General features: G+C 38.6%; 1 protein-coding gene across 4 annotated transcripts in view; it reads left to right on the top strand.

Annotated features, from left to right (window-relative positions):
- Nucleotides 1–18,673, top strand: part of SYNE1 (spectrin repeat containing nuclear envelope protein 1) — a gene marked incomplete at both ends in the record, with an annotated part of 486,197 nt that overhangs the window by 417,540 nt on the left and 49,984 nt on the right. For 3 of the 4 annotated variants that reach the window (XM_080699888.1, XM_080699887.1, XM_080699889.1), the window contains 3 exons: nt 4,802–4,957; nt 13,349–13,507; nt 17,547–17,713. In XM_080699888.1, coding sequence (XP_080556014.1) covers nt 4,802–4,957; nt 13,349–13,507; nt 17,547–17,713 — 482 coding nt within the window. Of the gene's footprint in view, nt 1–4,801; nt 4,958–13,348; nt 13,508–17,546; nt 17,714–18,673 lie in introns of those variants that run through there. The other variant, XM_080699892.1, reaches the window with a different exon arrangement.

Raw genomic sequence — 18,673 nt, 5'->3', positions numbered from 1 at the left:
ATTCTTTTGGGTAGATAGATACCCAGAACTAGTATCGCTGGATCATATGGTAGGTTTGTTCCCATTCTTCTGAGTATCCTCCACAGTGTTTCCAAAGTAGTTGCACTAATTTAAAATCCCACCAACAATATATTAGAGTTCCCACTTCTCCACATTTTTGCCAGCATTTGTTTTTGTGTCTTGAATGATTGCCATTCTAACTGGAGTTAGGTGAAATCTCAGAGTAGTTTGGATACATCTCTCTGACTGCTAATGATGTTGAAATTTTTTTTATACAATTATTGGCCATTTGAATCTCTTCTTTTGTGAAGTGTCTATTTAGTTCACTTGCTGATTTTTTTGATTGAGTTATTTATTTTCTTAGAGGTGAGTTTTTTGAGTTCTCTGTATATTCTAGATATTAGTTCTCTATTGGAGGAATAGTTGGCAAAAATTTCCTCCCATTCTGTTCACTCTCTGTTAAATTTCTTGATAGTTTTCTTTGTTGTATAGAAGGTCTTCAGTTTCACACAATCCTGTATTGATCCTTTTTTTTTTAACATCTTGTGCCTTTGAGGGCTTATTGAGAAAGTTTTTTTTTTTATCTGTGCCTATGTATTGAAGTGTTAGACCTATGCCTCTTTGAGGAGCTGCAAGGTCTTGGTGAAGTGTTAGACCTATGCCTCTTTGAGGAGCTGCAAGGTCTTGGTGTGATTTCCAAGTTTTTAATTCATCTTGAATTGACTCTTTTGCAGGGTGAGAAAGTAAAGTTTATTTCAATTTTTCTGCATATTTGGGTAACCAGTTTTCCCAACACCATTTGTTGAAGAGGCTATTTTTTTTCCCAGTGTCTGATTTTGGCCCCCTTGTCAAAAATCGATTGGCTGTAAGTGTGCAGATTTGTTTCTGAATCTTCTCTTCTGCTCCATTGGTTTATGTGTCTGTTTTTGTGCCAATACCATGATTTTTTTTATTACTATGGATTTGTAGTGTAGTTTTAAGTCAGGTATTGTGTTGTCTCTTACATGGTTCTTGTTGTTGAGAATTACTTTGGCTATTCTGGGTTTTTTGTTGTTCCAAATAAATTTATGAACTGATTTTTCAATGTCTGTGAAGAATGACCTTGACAATTTAATGGATATTGCATTGAATCTGGAGGTTACCTTCGGAAGAATGGCCATTTTGATGATATTTATTCTGTCTATCCAAGAACATGAAAGATCTTTCCATCTCTTAAGGTCTCCTTTGATTTCTTTCTTTTTTTTTTTTTGATGTTTTATAATTTTCCTTGTAGAGGTCTTTTGCCTCTTTGGTTAGGTTTATTCCTAAGTATTTTATTTTTGTGTGGGATATCCTGAGTGGAAGTATTTTCTAGATTTCTTTATCAGTGGACTTATGGTTGGCATACAGGAAAGCTTCTTATTTTTTAAGATTGATTTTGTATCGAGACACATTGCTAAATTTGTTGATCAGTTTTATAAGGTTTTTTGTTGAATTTGTTGGATCTTCGAAATCTAATACCATGTCATCTGCAAATAGGGATAGTTTTAGTTCTTCTTTTTCTGTTTGTACTCTTTTGATAGCTTTCTCTTGCCGTATTGCTCTGGCTAGAGTCTCAAGTACTATATTGAAAAGAAATGGTCTAATGGACATCCTATGATCATTTCAATAGATACTGAAAAAGCATTCAACAAAATCCCACACCCATTTATGCTAAAATCACTGTAGAAATTGGAATAAAAGGAACAAATCTCAATATCATAAAGGCAATATACAATAGGCCCACAGCCAACATCATATTAAACAGGGAAAAACTTCCCATTCATTGTCAAATTATTGTTCTGGAATAATTCTGATAAAATTTTACATATGTGTAAATGATATGGATTTTAATCAGAAGTTTTGCTTTAGCTGAGGAGTCATGGACATTTAAGAGTGATGAATTTAGCCGGGTTTGGTGGCACACACCTACAATCCCAGTACTTGGGAGGCAAACACTGGAAGATTCCAGGATCTATTCTAGCCTGCAATAACTTAGCAAGACCATGTAAAAAAAAAAAAAGATAAAATAGGGCTGGTATATAACTCAGAGACAGAATGCCCTTAGTATAATCCTCAGTAATACACACACACACACACACACACACACACACACACACACACACACTCACACACACTCATATTCACATACAGAGTTATTCATCATTAAAGAAAGTATGAAAATCATGAAAAAACGTGGACATAAGACATTTCCCTTTAATATTACATTCAGGAATATTGTTTGAAACTTGAAAGAGGCTGTTAAGATGAATGAATTACACAATTATGGGATACATACACAGTGGAATTCTATCTTGCCATAAAGAAGAACAAAATTATGTCATTTGCAGGAGAATGTATGGAACTGGAGAACATTATGTTAAATGAGTTCAGTCGATCACAAAAGGGGAAGAGTCAGATGTTTTACCTCATATGCGGAAGCTGGGGAGAACTGGGGACACAGGAGGAGCTTCAGACAAAGGAGGAGAAACCTTAGTGAAGCGAGGGAGGGGACCTAACTGAGGGGAATGGGAGGGGGGGAAGACTTGAAGAGGGAAACATCTCAATGGACATGATGTACGTACACAAACTTATCAAATCCAGTCACTGTGCTGAGCCGGGGAGGGCGGGGAGGGAGAGGGACAGGGCGTTGTGCAATTTACATTATGAAGGGTGAGTAAAATATTCTGAGGTTTACATTTAGAAGTTTGTGAAGATTACAAAGACAAATAGGTATTTTATACCTGAGGTTATACTTTTATAAGAATATTATTAAACATTCTAGACAGGTGTGGTGGGGCATCCCTGTAATCCCAGTCAGTACTTGAAAGGCTGAGAGAAAAAGATTGAAGGTTTGAGGCCAGCCTCAGCAGCTTAAGGAGACTCTCGGCAACCCAGAAAGACACTGTTTCAAAAACAAACAAACAAAAAAGTAAGATCTTAGGGTGTCATTCAGAGATAGAACACCCCTGAGTTCAACCTCCCATAGCACGAATACTAATTAATAATAATAATAATAATAATAATATAATATGATAAGTAAATATGGGCATTATGCTCCTCCTATGAGATAGTGATTATAAAACGGTATTTCAGTAGACCTGAACACACACTTGAGAGAACACTTCTCTGCTATATCCCTCTTGCAGTTTAGAAAACCCAAGGCTTTTAGAAGTTTAGTAACTTTTCAAAGTCAGTAAATATCACGATTGTCTCAATTTAAAGGCTGCTTATTCACCACACTGATTCACCTAACAGAGGCTGAATCAGTTGGTTTCTGGCAATCATGTTATTGTCTATTATTAAATTCATATGCCAAATCTGATGTCTGAGTTGGGTGATAGAAATTGGTATAAAGAGAGAAACCTCTTTATACCAGCATAACAATTTAATATCTCTAAAGATGTAAACAGAAATGTTGCAGATTTAATTTACCTGGATGGTTTGATGTTTCAGCCAGATACTGTTACCATGGGACCTTGTTTCTCATTTCCCAAAATACTTGACAAATACTCCTCTTCTGAGTTTGCATGTGAAAAGGATGCATTTTGATCTGGTTCTCTGCTACTCTTCCCCAAACCAGCCTGAGCAGCAAAACAAAGCAATTACCTAGAAAATTCAGGCTAAAACCTTGTTTGCCTAAATTGCCTGAAAAGTTAGCCTCAGACAGTATTGCTAATTACTTTTGCCTTTGGAAACTTGTCTTCTGTGTGAAGAGAGGGAACGAACCTTATGAAATTTTCTATTCATACACTAAATTAGCTGGAATCTAAAAACAGCTGGCAGGGAACAACAGTTACACCAATTGCAAAACCGGCCGTCCATCAAAACACTGCAGAAGCAAATGTCAACTCATTCAAATATTGTTATGAAAAATTTTTTCCTGCCTAAAGTCATTCCCCAAATGGACAGAGTATCTAACTTTTTTTTTCAGTAACTCAAAAAAATCTCTGATCTTGAGGATAGTATATTCAGTGAAGTAGTTTTGAATTAGTAATAATAGATCTTCATTATTACATTATAAGTGTATATCATGAAATCCAATGACTCATTGTGTTTGAAAATGAAATTTAAACTTAGGAAGTTGTATATTCAGTGAAGTAGGTTTTTTTTTTTTTTTCTTTTTCTTTTTTGGTGGTACTGGGGTTCCTGGAAGCCCTTCTACCTCCGGGCTACACTCCCAGACCTATTTTTATATTTTTATTTGGAAACAGGGTCTCTTAAGCCAGCACGGCTGGCTTCGAACCCGCGTGATCCTCCTGTCTCAGCCTCCCAAGTGTGGGGATTACAAGCGTGCGCCACCACGCCCGGCCCAGTGAAGTAGTTTTCATTTAGTAATAATAAATCTTCATTATTACATTATAAATATATATCATGAAATCCAATGACTCATAGTGTTTGAAAATGAAATTTAAACTTAGAAGTTGTCTTCGAAATTATTCCATTAGTGTGATCAGTAAATCAGGGCAACATAGGAAGAATGGGCTGGGGACTTATAAAGTTGGTTTGAAGATCAACACAGTAATAAAACTTTAAGAAAACCATTTTAAAAAACAGTGAGATGATAACTTGATGGTAGGAAGATTCTGCAAGCAATTCTGGTATCAGAAGAACTTGGCAATTTATACATTTCTGTAAGAAGAAAATAAAACAGATCCCACGTTAGATGTTCAGACAGAGCAGGTGGAAATAGAATTGTATTTGGAGGGGATTCCAAAAAGAGTTGAGAAATCTTCAACAGTAAATGTCCATGGGGATTCAAGTTTGTTTTTGTTTTATCTAGGAATTAGAAAACGCAGTTGGGAGTTGGACAGATGACTTGGCAGAGCTGACATTGCTGAGGGGCTCCCTGTCTGCCTACATCAGTGCTGATGACATCTCCATCCTCAAGGAGCGCATAGAGCTTCTGCAAAGGCAGTGGGAAGAACTGTGCCACCAGGTGAGGCAGGTTCTGGGCATGAAGGTGGCTCAGTAGGATGGGAAGCCGGGAGGTGGTTTACAGTGTCAGATGACTCAACCCACCCTAAAACTCACAGTAGGGACAAAAAAAGAATCCTGCGGTCAGTGCCAGAATGTTCCGGATCATACAACTGTGTGTCAACATTATATTTTCAATGCATCTAAACTGAATTCTATTTTTTCCCTTCAGTGGCTAGTATAATTTTTTTTTATTTGTGTGGTACTGAGGATGGAACCCAGAGGCCTTATAACTCCAAGCTACACCTCTAGCCCTATTTTTTAATTAATTAATTTATTTATTTATTTATTTGCATACTGGGGATGGAACCCAGGGGAATTCTACTTCCAAGTTAAGCCCCCACCCCCAGGGTTTTTTTTTTTGTTTTGTTTTGTTTTGTTTTTGGTGGTACTGGGTGTGGAACCCAGGGGCTCTCTACCTCCAGGCTATACTCCCAGACCTATTTTATATTTTATTTGGAAACAGGGTCTCACTAAGTCGCTGAGAGCCTCACTAAGTAGCTGAGGCTGGCTTCGAACCTGTGTGATCCTCCTGTCTCAGCCTCCCAAGTGCGGGGATTACAAGCATGCTCCAGCATGCCTGGCCCCAAGCCCTTTTTTAAATTCTTTATTTTAAAATAGGGTCTCACTGAGTTGTGAAGGCACTCACTAAGTAGATGAGACTGTCGCGAACTGCGATTTTCTGGTCTTAGCCTCCCAAATGCTGGGATTACAAGGAGAATGCTGTGGTTCATGAGTTTGATATTTTTTCTGGGTAGATATTGGTACTGTATTTTCTACTTTAACATGTGAAAAAATATTGTTATACCTATCTGGATTTTTAGCTAATACTCTAGAGCTAGTTTTGTACACAATGTCTATTGTTACTCTTGACTTGATATAGTTGTTACCTAGTAAGTCATGTGGGTGTGACATTGCTAGCCATAAGTTATTCATTTTAATAGCACATTTCTGTGTGCACAGTGCCTTAGAAGAGACCCTAGGTTGGTGTTTGAGTTCAAAATGAAAGGGAAAAAATGGGTGGAAAGAAAGCCAGAAGAAGACATCCTAGAAAAAGAAAAATGTAAGATTATAGTTTCACAAATGAAAAGCAGGTGTCTGCCCAGGGGCCTTGCAGGCATCCTGTCCAGGATGCAGGGGCCATGTCTGTCTTGTTACATCTGTGTTCTGGGTACCTGGTGTGGCACAGGAGAGGCTGTGATACATATTTGTTCAGTGAATTAGTCATTGCAGTTATCATAAACTTAACAAACTGTACTAGATGTCCCTACCATCAAACATCATTGAGCTGAGACTACAATCAACGTAGAATAACCTATATAGTTAAGAAAAAAATGTATCAACAGGTATAAACAATACAAAAAATTCAAAAGGATGTAAGCAGGTAAAGGGCTGTGTGTGTTGAAGAGAGTACAGAAAGTGCTTCTTGCAATGAATAAATCTTGAATTGAGACCTGAGACAGAGAGTGTAGGAGCTAGAATGGTGTGCAGGACAAATGGAAGTTCTGATGAGACTGCAACTTTAATAGAGGGCAGGAGCAGCGGCTTGGCTGGGGAGGCTTGGGTGGAAAGGTGGAGGAAGGTGGTGTTAAAGAGGGGCCACTTTAACCAGGCATGGTGGCCCAGGCTTATAACCCCAGCATTCAAGAGGCAGAGACTGGAGGATCATGGTTCAAGGACAGCCTCAGCTACTTAGGCCCTTCACAACTCAATGAGACCCTGTTTTAAAATTTTTAAAAAAAGACTAAGAAAAAGGACTGGGGGTATAGTCTGGAGATTCAATGCCTCTGGGTTCCATCCCCACTACCGAAAAAAAAAAAAAAAAAAAAAAAAAGAGGAGCCACTGTGTGTCCCCAGCCTCATACCTCCTAGTGCCTGTACCAACTGCTATTTCAATTTCTTTCTTTCCCATCCTTCCTAATTTCTCTGACTTTAGGGGTACTTGCCATCATGCTTATGAACCATTAAACAGAGCTTAAGAGGTTCAGAGCCTCCTGGTTTATGTGACATCCACAAGAAATACGTTCTTATAAAAATTTCTCACAGGGCTAAATGAAAACCCAGCTTTTTTTTTTTTTTTTTCTCCTCACATCAGGGAACAAAGGAACACTTGGTAGATGTGTGAACCGTTTCTTATAAATATACACTTCCAAAATGGAGACACATAAGAGATAACTTTTATCCACACGTGTAATGATTCAAGTTCGGCAGGAATGTGGCGACTTTTCAGAGCTCTGTATTCTCAATGGACACAGGGAAAGACCTGCCTGAAGTTAGTTACAGAGGGTGGAAATATGAACCACCACACGTTACAATCTTCTTACCTCTTCAGTAAGAAAGAAAAACATTGCCATACTGTCGATTGTGTGATAAGTTTATAATGTAAAGACCTTATCATGTTATCGACATGGGAGAGATCTGGTGGGTATTTATTACAGCATTCTGCATTGACCTTTGTGAGACATTCCTCCTTGTTTTTTGTAATTTTGAGAAAGGTGTAGCACTCCTCGCTGTCTGGATATTTGGTAAATCAGATGCAGTGAATTAGACCCGATCCATTTGTCTAGCTAGTTGACACCTTCAAAGTCTTCAGAGACAGCTGTACTCTTGGCGACACTGCATGAATGCCTCTACTTTAGACCTTCCCCGTCCGTTCCTCCCGCCTACACTACTGCTTCTTTCTCATTTTCTAAACTATTCTATTCACATCCCACCACGTCTGCAGCCTCATTTGTGAACTGCTCCACCCTCAGTATTTTCTTAGTTCTATCAACTCGCATTTCCCTCTGGTCTGTGCTATCATGTGACATGGTGTTCTTTTTAAAATATTTTCAGTCTAATCCCAAGACTGTGAGGTCTTTGAGTTGCAAAGACCATTTCTCTGTATGACTAGTGCCAAAAGCAGTGTACACGAGATTCATTGTGTATTTTGCTTTCATTTGCTTTCCTTGTTTGTGGAAGGCCTGGGGCTTGAACTCGGGGCCTCCTACTTGCTAGGCAAGCACTCACCATTGAGATAATTAAAACAAGACATGCTTTATGTCTTTATACTTTTGTTACCCTATATGGACAAAATAGTGACAAGATTTTTAATATTTGGGGATTTAAGAGTATGATGATGCCCCACTCTTTGATTTGGGAAAACAGATGTTGTGTAAGGAGGCCATGGCAGTATTTTTAATTTCGAATCCTTAAAATGAACATTTGTATACTGAAACACTGTCCCCTAGACTTATATATATCTAGACAACCGTCTGTTTGAAATTATCTTTTGACACCAATAAAAAAGATTAATAAAAAATTTTTGGTCACATGATACACTGTGAAAAGACCACACCTGTGAGCAAATGAAGGCATAAAGAAGAGGAAGCCAGTGGGAGAGAGTGCGTCTCGAAACTTCTATGCTCGAGTATCCTAACATATGAAGCGAAGGCACGCTTACGGGTGTATCAGATTATTTAGGTCAGTGAGAGTGTAGGCTCGGGTCTGGGAGAGGTACCAGGATAGAGCTCTTCAAGGGAGATGCCGAGAAGCTGCTAGCACTTGAGCTACTTGTTTCCGGTGAACTTCTGTCAAATATGAAACCACAGCAGGAAATGAGCCTGTGCCTGTTTCTCTGCACAAGTCAGAAGCTGTAGTTACACTCCCTGTGATCTCTGCTAAGGTGTAAGCCATCTGTTTCTGTTCCTTCCGAAGCAGTTGGTAAGACTTCGGGAATAGCTGGGCCCCAGGTGAGTCTGAGCTAGGCGGGCTGTAAGTAAGTGTACGTTGGTGGCAGAGCAGAAAACAAGCGAGGAGAGGGCCCGTCCCCGGGGGGCGTGTGGCGCCTGCGCACTGCCACGCGTTGTACTTGCTTTTGCTTCTGTTTTGGTTTGCAGAACTGCGTGCTAGTCTGTTGAAATATAAATATATAACATCACTGTGATTGCGCGTTCTTTTTTTTTTCTTCAAGATGTCATGGTAAAAATATGTGAACTAGAAAAGGATGTACTTCCTGTTCAGCTGTCTCGCACTCCGCAGGCAGCGTGTCTGTGCCCTTATAAAAATGTAAATATGCGCTGAGCTGGTACAAAATTTGTGGGGTTTGATTGAATCCAAAGAAAGAGACGGTAATCCTCACTTATATACAGCCTGATAGTATGTATAGACAATAAACAAAAAGTTGCTTATGAATGTATACTCATTGAAAGACTTTTGGCCTCAGTTTGCAGCCAGGGCATCTGGTCTACCTGTTTTTCTTTAAGTTAGAGCTCCGTGGTAAGCAAATGGAAGCAAGACTTTCATGGTGTGTGATAAACTCGAGGAGGTGCATATGCAAACTGCCTCGAGATAGTAAATGCGTGAATATCAATTCAGAAAAATAAATAAAAACTCAAGTAATTCCTTGGGGTCTTGCAGAGTCAGCGACTAACAATACAGTAGCAGCAGTATAGCAATGGCCAACTCCGTTGAGTGTCTCCTATGTGCCAGTCTCTTTCTCAAATTATTATTTTATATATGTCATGCCATCCACTTAATCTCTCTTGGTGTGTAGGACAACACTTGGCACATAGAAAACCTATGTTTACTGTGAACGATAAACATATAGGTAATGAACTGGGGGGAAATTGTAAGACTGATTTGTAAGCAAAAAGAGTAAGGCTTAGAGAAGATGAGTACCTCTGCTCCGTCCTGCCATCAATGAGTGATGGAGACTGTTTTTGACTCTCAGCTGCCTCTGATATTTGATGACAATGTTATATTGCAACACGTACCAAAGACTCAAGATTTGCCGGTCCTGTGTTTTGCTGACTATAAGCAGATGTCTTAAATTGCAACCGGCACTTTCCTTGTCTCTGGAATAGGGATAATAATGCCTACGTCTCCCAGTTAGACAGTATTTTTTGTTAGGTGGTCATCCTCTCTGCAGGTGTTGAGGATGATGGCCCCAGCATTCATTCTTGGGTTGTGGCCATACTTTGGGGGCATTACTCAGAGCAGGACCAATTTGACCTAAGTCTGAAGGACAGCAGGTTCCCATCTTTCCTCAGAGAATAGTTTACCAATTATGAAAATGCAGACTCATCTTACAACAATTGAATCAGAAGGTTAACTCCAGCTGTACTCTGGTACTATATGAATGAAAGGAAAAAGTTCTGTCTAGTGGAAAATTCATACTCCTGGTGTTCCAGCAAATCAGAATCCTGCTGCATTCAGAGTTAGAGAGAAAGGGATGCTAAACAAGCAAGCTCTTCCTTCAGCACTGCCCTGGGTACTTGGAGTAGTTAACATTTGTCTACAAAATGTCTTAACCTATGATTCCTTAGCTCTTTCTAGTCTATCAGTCCCCACCCCAGGTGAGCTCCCTGACCCTTGGCTGGTCTGTATTATTCTGCCTTAAAGCAAACTAAATGGCAAACCACACTATAGCATTAGTGGGAAATACTTACTGGATATTGATTGGGTTGACACCCAACCCAGAGAAAATATTATTTTAAAAGATCATTATTAACTCAAAAGAGTAAACTTCTAATGGTGAAATTTCAAATACTCTGGTGGATTTTGGCATGCACTCCCCCTACATCCCTCACATGCCGAGGGCTGGCCCTGGGAAGGATGTTCTGAGCTCATGGCATAGTTCCCAAGTCATTCCTTAGACATAGAATCACAGACATTTGGGGTTGTACTGGACCTTAAATAGCATCTGCCTCATCACCAGCAGAGCCTATCCTAAGAAGAATCGACACACAGGAAGTATATAGTGCCTTCAAACATTTTAATTTTTATCTTAAAAAAAGATAATCATTTAAAGTGCATAAAAAGTAAATGGATTCTTAGATAACATATCAAAGCAAAATGTTAGCAACTATAGATCTAGGGCACATATCATGGGTGTTTATCACACAACTCTTATAATTTTATTTCTTTAAAATGTTTTATAATGAAATGTTGAAAGGAAAAAGAAAATATATATGAATTTATTTCAGTGGAATCAATAATGGAATGGCTGGTGTTATCAACAGGTCTGTGTGGAAAACCATCTTCAAGCCTTCTTCTTAACCACTCAAATCATATTTTGTTTTGCTAAGTGCAGTTCAGCTCAACTAGAGACATCCCTCAGGAACTCAACTAGTGCCACAAAAGCAAGAGCTTCTAAAGTCAGAGAAATTTTAAATTACAGAAAGGATTCTAGACTTAGAGATAAGCAAACAAGCTCATTGTATCTCTAATGTTGAAGGAACTCTTGACACAATCAATAATAAACAGACAGCTCAATTAAAAAATGGGCAAAGGAATTGACTAGATAGTTCTCCAAAGACACACAAACGCCGGGAAACATAGGAAAAAGGCTCTCAGCATCATTAGCCCTCAGGGAAGTGCAAATCAAAACCTCGGTGAGCTAGCTCTTCACACCCGCTAGCTGGCAGTAATCAAAAGGACAGATAATAACAATGTTGATGAGGATGTAGAAAAGTTGAACCCCTGCTGCTTGCAGGATATAAAATGGTATCGTCACTTTGTTTTTATTTTTTGGTTATTTTAAAGTTTCCAGGCCTTTTTACAGTTTTATTAGCGCAGTACAATTATGCATTGTAGTGAGATTCAAAGGGATATATTCATGCATGTACATGGTACCCCTTGACATGTCTCTTTCCACACCCCACCTGTTATTTCCTTCCACCCTTCCTGTACATGCTACTACAGCTGTCAATGATACTTTTATGTATGATTCAATTGTTATAACTAAGGATCCTACAGTGACACATCTTAGTCATAGTCCTCCAAAGTCCATAGTTTATATTAGCATTTACTGTTAGTGTTGTATATCCTATAGGCTTGGAGAGTGTAGAGTGATGGGTATCATCATTATAGTATTGTACAGAGTAGTTTCACTGCCCTAAAAATCACAGTATAGCCAACTTGGAAAACAATTTTTAGTGCTACTCTATGACCCAGAAGTCATACGCTTAGGTTTATACTGAAGAGAAATGGAAACGTGTCTTCACAAACACTTGGGCATGAATGCTCAAAACCGCAACATGAACAGTAGACAGAAAGTGAAATCAACCCGAATGCCCGTGAGCAGATGAATGGGCAAATACGATGTAGTTTATCCATACAATGAAATATATTCAGCAATAAAGCGGAATGGACCATGGACAGCATGCTACAACACTGATAAACCTTTAAAATACACGAAGTGAAGGAAGCCAGTCACAAAGGTCACGTCTTTTAGTATATTGACAAAGGTGTGCATGAGTCCATTTATCTGGAATGTTCAGAATAGGAAAACCTATAGAAATAAGAAGTAGATTAGTGCTGGGAGGTAGAGGAGGAAGAAAAAAGAGAGTGACTTCTGATAGCTATAGGAGTTGTTTTGTTTTGTTTTGAGGGGAAGAGGAGTGGGTAGGAATGTCTTAACACTGATTATAATGATGGTTGTACAACTTTGTCAATAGTCTAAAAACCACGCAAGTGTATACTCTAAGAAGATTAATTGTAGCCAGGCGTGGTGGTGCACGCTTGTAATCCCAGCATTCGGGAGGCTGAGACCTGAGGATCAGCTGCTTAGTGAGGACCTCCGCAACTCAGTGAGACCTGTTTCAAAATAAAGAATAAAAAATAGGGCAGGGGTTGTAGCTTGGAGGTCGAATGCCCCGGGTTCCATCCCCAGATTCACAAAAAAAGAAGATAAATTGTATGGTATGTGAATTACACCCCAATAAAGATCTTATGCCCCGGGTTCCATCCCCGGACCCACAAAAAAAAAAAAGGAGATAAATTGTATGGTATGTGAATTACATCCCAATAAAGATGTTATACTAAAGAGGAAGAAAATCAAAATAAGTCAGTAATGAAAAGAATCAAGAGCCAAAGGAACTTGCCCCAGAATTGCCAGGATAAAGCTAAACTAGAGGGATCTCAATCTTCCATTCCCCGCTGGTTTTCTTTCACGCCTCAGTGTAATTCACTCCTGAGGCTTAATTCATTCTCCCTTCTTTCTCTTCCTTTCCCCTGCCTCCTCTGTTTTTATCTGCTTTCCTTTCTTCTTGCCTCCCTTCTTTCTTTCTGCCTTCAGTTTCTTCTCTTTGGTGTATTCACCGATCCTGTAGTAGATCTGAGCTGAAACAGTCATTTTGTGGAATTAAATTATTCAGAACCTTTAAGAAATTGCTGCACCCACGAATCTTCAGAAAAGAACTCGAGGTTCAGTGTCTCCCCTGTGCAATTGATGGCAGCGGTGATCTAAAGGGCAGTAGTGGCGCCAGCCATGGCCCGTATGGGTTTGTTCAGCAGTTTACTGCTATTTGCCCCAGGTGTGTGGACCTCTCTCATCCTCCTCTCGCATATTCTCCCACTGTTAACTTTCCAGGTCTCCTTACGGCGGCAGCAAGTAAGTGAAAGACTGAACGAATGGGCAGTGTTCAGCGAGAAGAACAAGGAGCTCTGCGAATGGCTGACTCAGATGGAAAGCAAAATTTCTCAGAACGGAGACATTCTCATTGAAGAAATGATAGAGAAGCTTAAGAAGGTACGGGATGCTGGCCGCTCGCGTCTCTCCCCTTCCCCATCCCTAGGTATCTTTAGCAGGTGCAGAAGATGGTCTTCCTCATGATTACTTCTCTGTCAAAGGAGCATTTTATTTCAAACATCTTATTTTTAACATAAAATAGTGGGGGAAAGGAAAACTAGTGAGGAAAGGCCTGTTACATACAAAATCTGTAGACCACTTCCACTTTGCACTGACACAGATTATCTGCTCTCCTTTCCACAGAAATCACTTAATGTGCTTTTTTAAATTTATTTTATTTATTTATTTATTTATTTATTTATTTATTTATTTAGTGGTACTGGGGTTCCTGGAAACCCTTCTACCTCTGGGCTACACTCCCAGACCTATTTTATATTTTTTTATTTGGAAACAGGTTCTCTTAAGCCAGCAAGGCTGGCTCCGAACCAGCGCGATCCTCCTGTCTCCGCCTCCCAAGAGCAGGGGTTACAAACGTGTGCCACCATGCCTGGCTTAATGTGCATTTTAATGTGTGTTTTCTCTTGTTTTTCTCTTTTGGTTTTTAAAGAGATCAAAGTCACTCAAGAGGAACTAAAAAAAAATCCTTAGGGTAAATTAAACTGAAAATTTTCCTATCATAAGTGGTCCATAAAACCAACAACAGGAATAACAACTTTCTTGGAAATTTTGGCTTCCTGTTATTTTCAAGATATATATGTATTATGAAATAATTTTAGTTATTCATTTAGATCCACAATCTCCTTCATGTCTGTGTAGAGCTGATCAAATTGTCTAGCATTTTAATATTTTTTTTAATTTGTATCGGTGCATTGTAGTCACATATCTTAATGGAGTGCAAGATGGTGGAGGCACACATGCACACGTCATTCATTCAGCCCTTCTCCAATTCCCACCCCATTCCCTCCCCCTCCCTCCTTCCCATGTTTGGCTTAGTGATTGACTTTCATATGTGTGTGAATGCACATCATGTACATTAGGAAATTTTCCTCTTCCCCCCCATCCCCCGCAGTTAGGTCGCTTTATTTGCTCATCTAATATGCTTTTTTCTGATTTCACTATTGTTTCCAAATTGTGTTTAAACAAATATCTTAGTACTCTCTTATGTTGCTCATTAGCGCATGTCACCATCTGGTGAGTGATGTATTTTTCATATTTACTTGCTCATTGTCTGTCTAGAATGGAAGCCCCAGGGGCTGTAAGCCTCACTGGAGCATAGACTGTCTAATTCATCACTATCCATTCCCCCTGTACCCAGAGCACTGCCTCCCTTCTTATAAGCACTCAGTCAGTATTTATTATGAACCCATTACTGTTTCATTCATTCTGAAAAGAAATATAAATGGATATTATGATAAAATATCTTTCTCCATGCATGCACAAAGATTTCAAAAGCCTCCACAAACAATATGCAATATGAATAACTCTGGAGGTTTTGACATAGCATTGAAAATTTCAAGTAGGCATCTGTTTTTTGTTTTGTTTTGTTTTGTTTTTTTGTGGTACTGGGGTTCCTGGAAGCCATTCTACCTCCGGGCTATACTCCCAGACCTACTTTTTATTTTTGGAAACAGGGTCTCTTAAGCCAGAGCTGCTGGCTTCGAACCTGAGCGATCCTCCTGTCTCTGCCTCCCAAGCGCGGGGATTACAAGCGTGCGCCACCACGCCCGGCAGGCATCTGTTTTGTGATGCCGCAGACCTTTACTCTGTGGGCTGAGATGGTGAAGTTTTTGTTTTAGCATCTGCTAGTAGTGGCACTTTGCTCATTGCTGAGTGTCAGAGAATTCTATACTAGACATAACTAATGTAAAGTTACAGTAAAATTTTCTAAAGAATAAATTTCAGGTAAGCATGTATATATTCTCATTGATTTTCATTATTAAGTTTAGATTGCATATTTTGAGTGTTGAAAATCTTTTGAACAAAATACAACTATATTTATTTAATAAATTTAGAATTTAATAGAAACAATTATGTTAGAGCAATACAATTTCTTTTTAATTTTTTATTGGTGCATTATAATTATGCATCATAATGAGGTTCAGAGTGACAGAAACATATATGCACCTGGCACTTACTGTGTATCCCTCTGGGTCCCTTCTTCCTCTTCCCCATACGTAATATTAAAATTGGTACTGCTGACTTCATATATGAACATAGGATTATATGAACTGTCTCCATCGAATTATCCCTTTCACCTTCCCACCTTTCTCCCCCAAATTAGAAAAATGTTAGTTTTTCATGTAGATAAGTTTGCTAAATTATGAGGCACAATATTAGTAATATCATTAAAATGTTAACTAGCCAGGTATAGTGGTACCCATCTGTCATCCTAGTACTTGGAATGCTAAGACAGGAAGATGGCGGGTTCAAGGACAACCTGGGCCATTCAGAAAGACTCTTAGCAATTTAGTGAGATCCTGTCTCAAAATAAAATTTATAAAGGTAGAATGCCCCGGGTTCAATCCCCAGTACCAAGACCAAAACAAGACAAAAAAAAAATATCAACTATACTAGGTACTAGTTTTGTATATAAAGCAAGTCATAAGTTTTCTTAAGTCTTTATGAGCTTGCCTCTTTATAGTCTCTTTTGTAAAAGAAAAGAATTACTAAGAAAAACTTCAGTGATTTTGACAACATAGAAAAAGCCAAGTGATAAATAGATTGAAGCAGAAGGTAACAGATTTTATTAGGACTGAAACAGTTTAAAAGACAATCAAAGATGATTGTTTTACTATAAATAATTTTTAAGATTTACAGTAATTCCCTTAATAAACATTTCTCAAAATCATCTCAATGTTGTGATTAAATATTAAAACTATCAATAAATGCATTTAACATTTTAATCTTTGAATTCCATCGTGTGGAAATAAAAGGTAGCAGGCAGGCGAGGTGCTGGGCACTGGGATAAAATAAAATTTTCCTGGCCCTTCATTCCTTGGAGGCCACATTTACTTAAGGAAATGACTTGTGTAGCCATGTTATGATACCAGCTTTAAGTAAGTGAAGGTTAAAATACCCATGCTTTTGTTAGATGCTTATTTGTTTATGATTTTGCTGTGAAAATACTTACTATAGAACAGAAGCATCAATTGGAAATGAAAAAAATCAATCCTAAAGATTAGATTAGATTAGACTTGGAGGACTTAACACTGGGAAATCATACCTCATTGCTCCAATTGCTAACTTGATGTCATATGTAGAATCAATCTTTACCAAAAACATTGACGAAGAAACATAAGATGTATATGCACACACGTATATACACACATATATATATATAATTGTGTGTATGTATTTGTATTTCAGTTGTGTTATTTGAACACTCTCACTGTGGCAAGGGAGTAAGAGGCCCCTAGGGGTGGGAAGGATTTTCATTTGTCTCTTAAAGTTCACCACTTAATGCTTTTCTTGAAAGTACACCAAAGAGAGCCTGTTTTCTTTAACCAAAATAATCTTTAAAAGAAGCTAACATAAAAACTTGGTGAATTAGGAAGGTTCAGACTCATGGACTCACTAAAATGAATTATTCTAAAGAGCTAATAATTTTTTACTGGTTTATATATTGCAAATTATTCACAGTGCTTAGAGGATGTCTCTTGAAAAGGAAGGCACTCTTAAAATATTCTGTGCAAATAACAATCCTCTTTGTGTGAGGATTGATTCTACATATAATATCAGTTTAGTGATTAGGCCAATAAGGTATAATTTCCCAGGGCTAAATCCTCCAAGTCTTGTCTTTTTGTATTTACGTATGTACTTTTACTGTTTTTTAATGCCTGTTTTAAGTATCCAGGCAGCACCTCCTCATTGTCTTAAAAAAAAAAAATCTGTATAAAACTTAATCCTGACTAAATACACCACACTGAAACTAATAGGTAGCACTAATTCTTGTGCACACAAGCTGATGTTCACATGGTGTTCTTCATGCCCAAACTATTTCTAAGCAGCAGAAAACTGTAATTATCATGTTTCTAGAAGAGCTGGATGAATGCATTAAGAATCTGCTTGCTGACCTCTGTGATTGCTATTTATTATGCAGGATTATCAAGAAGAAATTGCTATTGCCCAAGAGAACAAAATACAGCTCCAGCAAATGGGGGAACGGCTTGCTAAAGCCAGCCACGAAAGCAAAGCGTCCGAGATTGAATACAAGCTGGGGAAGGTCAATGACCGGTGGCAGCATCTCCTGGATCTCATGGCAGCCAGGTAAAAAGGATCTGCATCAACAGAACGCATGTGTGCAGAACCCCAAAGCCTTTCTGCCCCCATCTTTCATCAGCTAAAGCTAATCTAATAAATTCCTCTCCTCCCATGCCATCCCACCATCTTGACAGTCATGCTGTTCTCATACATGGCACTTTCACTAATTTAAAATTATCTTTATTTTATAAATTGAGTGTTCTTTGCACATAGCCTAGGAGAGTATCATTCAAACTGCATCTGCCCCCCCTACACACACACACATACAAGTTCTTTATTTCAGGACTTTATTTCAGCCAGCATGGGGAAGAAAAAGAAGTTGCTTACCAGTACTTATGAAGGGTGATTTTGTTTGCAGTAGCCCCCCTGCCAATAAAGGTTATTTCTATTATATTTTCAACTAGTAGACTGTGTGATAAATCTCATTATTCTCATCATTGCCATTCTGCTTAGTCACAAAACTAAAGCTACTTATTATTATAATTTTGTGCTTAGCTTTAAAGATAACTATAAGCACCTGTCTCATCTCTGAAAGATGGGTTATATTCAGTTTTTTATTGAGGAAGAAGAAATAGCATTCAAAGTAAAAAACACATGAGGGTCTTCACCAGCAATATACATTCTGAAATAGTTGAACAACTCACTATGTTATCTGCTGCTTTTAGAAGAGTAAAGGAGCCAGGCATGGTTGCAACCGCCTGTAATCCTAGTACTTGGCAGGCTGGGCCAGGAGGAGCATAGGTTCAAAGCCCCTCTGCAACTTAGTGAGATTGTTTCAAAGTGAAAAATAAAATAAGGTTAGTGGTATAGTTCAGAGGTAGAATGCCTCTGGGTTCAACCTCCAGTAAAACACACACACACACACACACACACACACACACACACACACACCACCACCACCAACAACAACAACAACAACAAACAAGAAAGGTAATGACTAAGTACATGCTTTATTTTAGGGAACTT

Source organism: Muscardinus avellanarius (genome assembly GCF_963383645.1).
Source record: "Muscardinus avellanarius genome assembly, chromosome: 8".
NCBI classification, from domain to species: domain Eukaryota; kingdom Metazoa; phylum Chordata; class Mammalia; order Rodentia; family Gliridae; genus Muscardinus; species Muscardinus avellanarius.
This window is presented reverse-complemented; position numbering and strand designations above follow the sequence as displayed.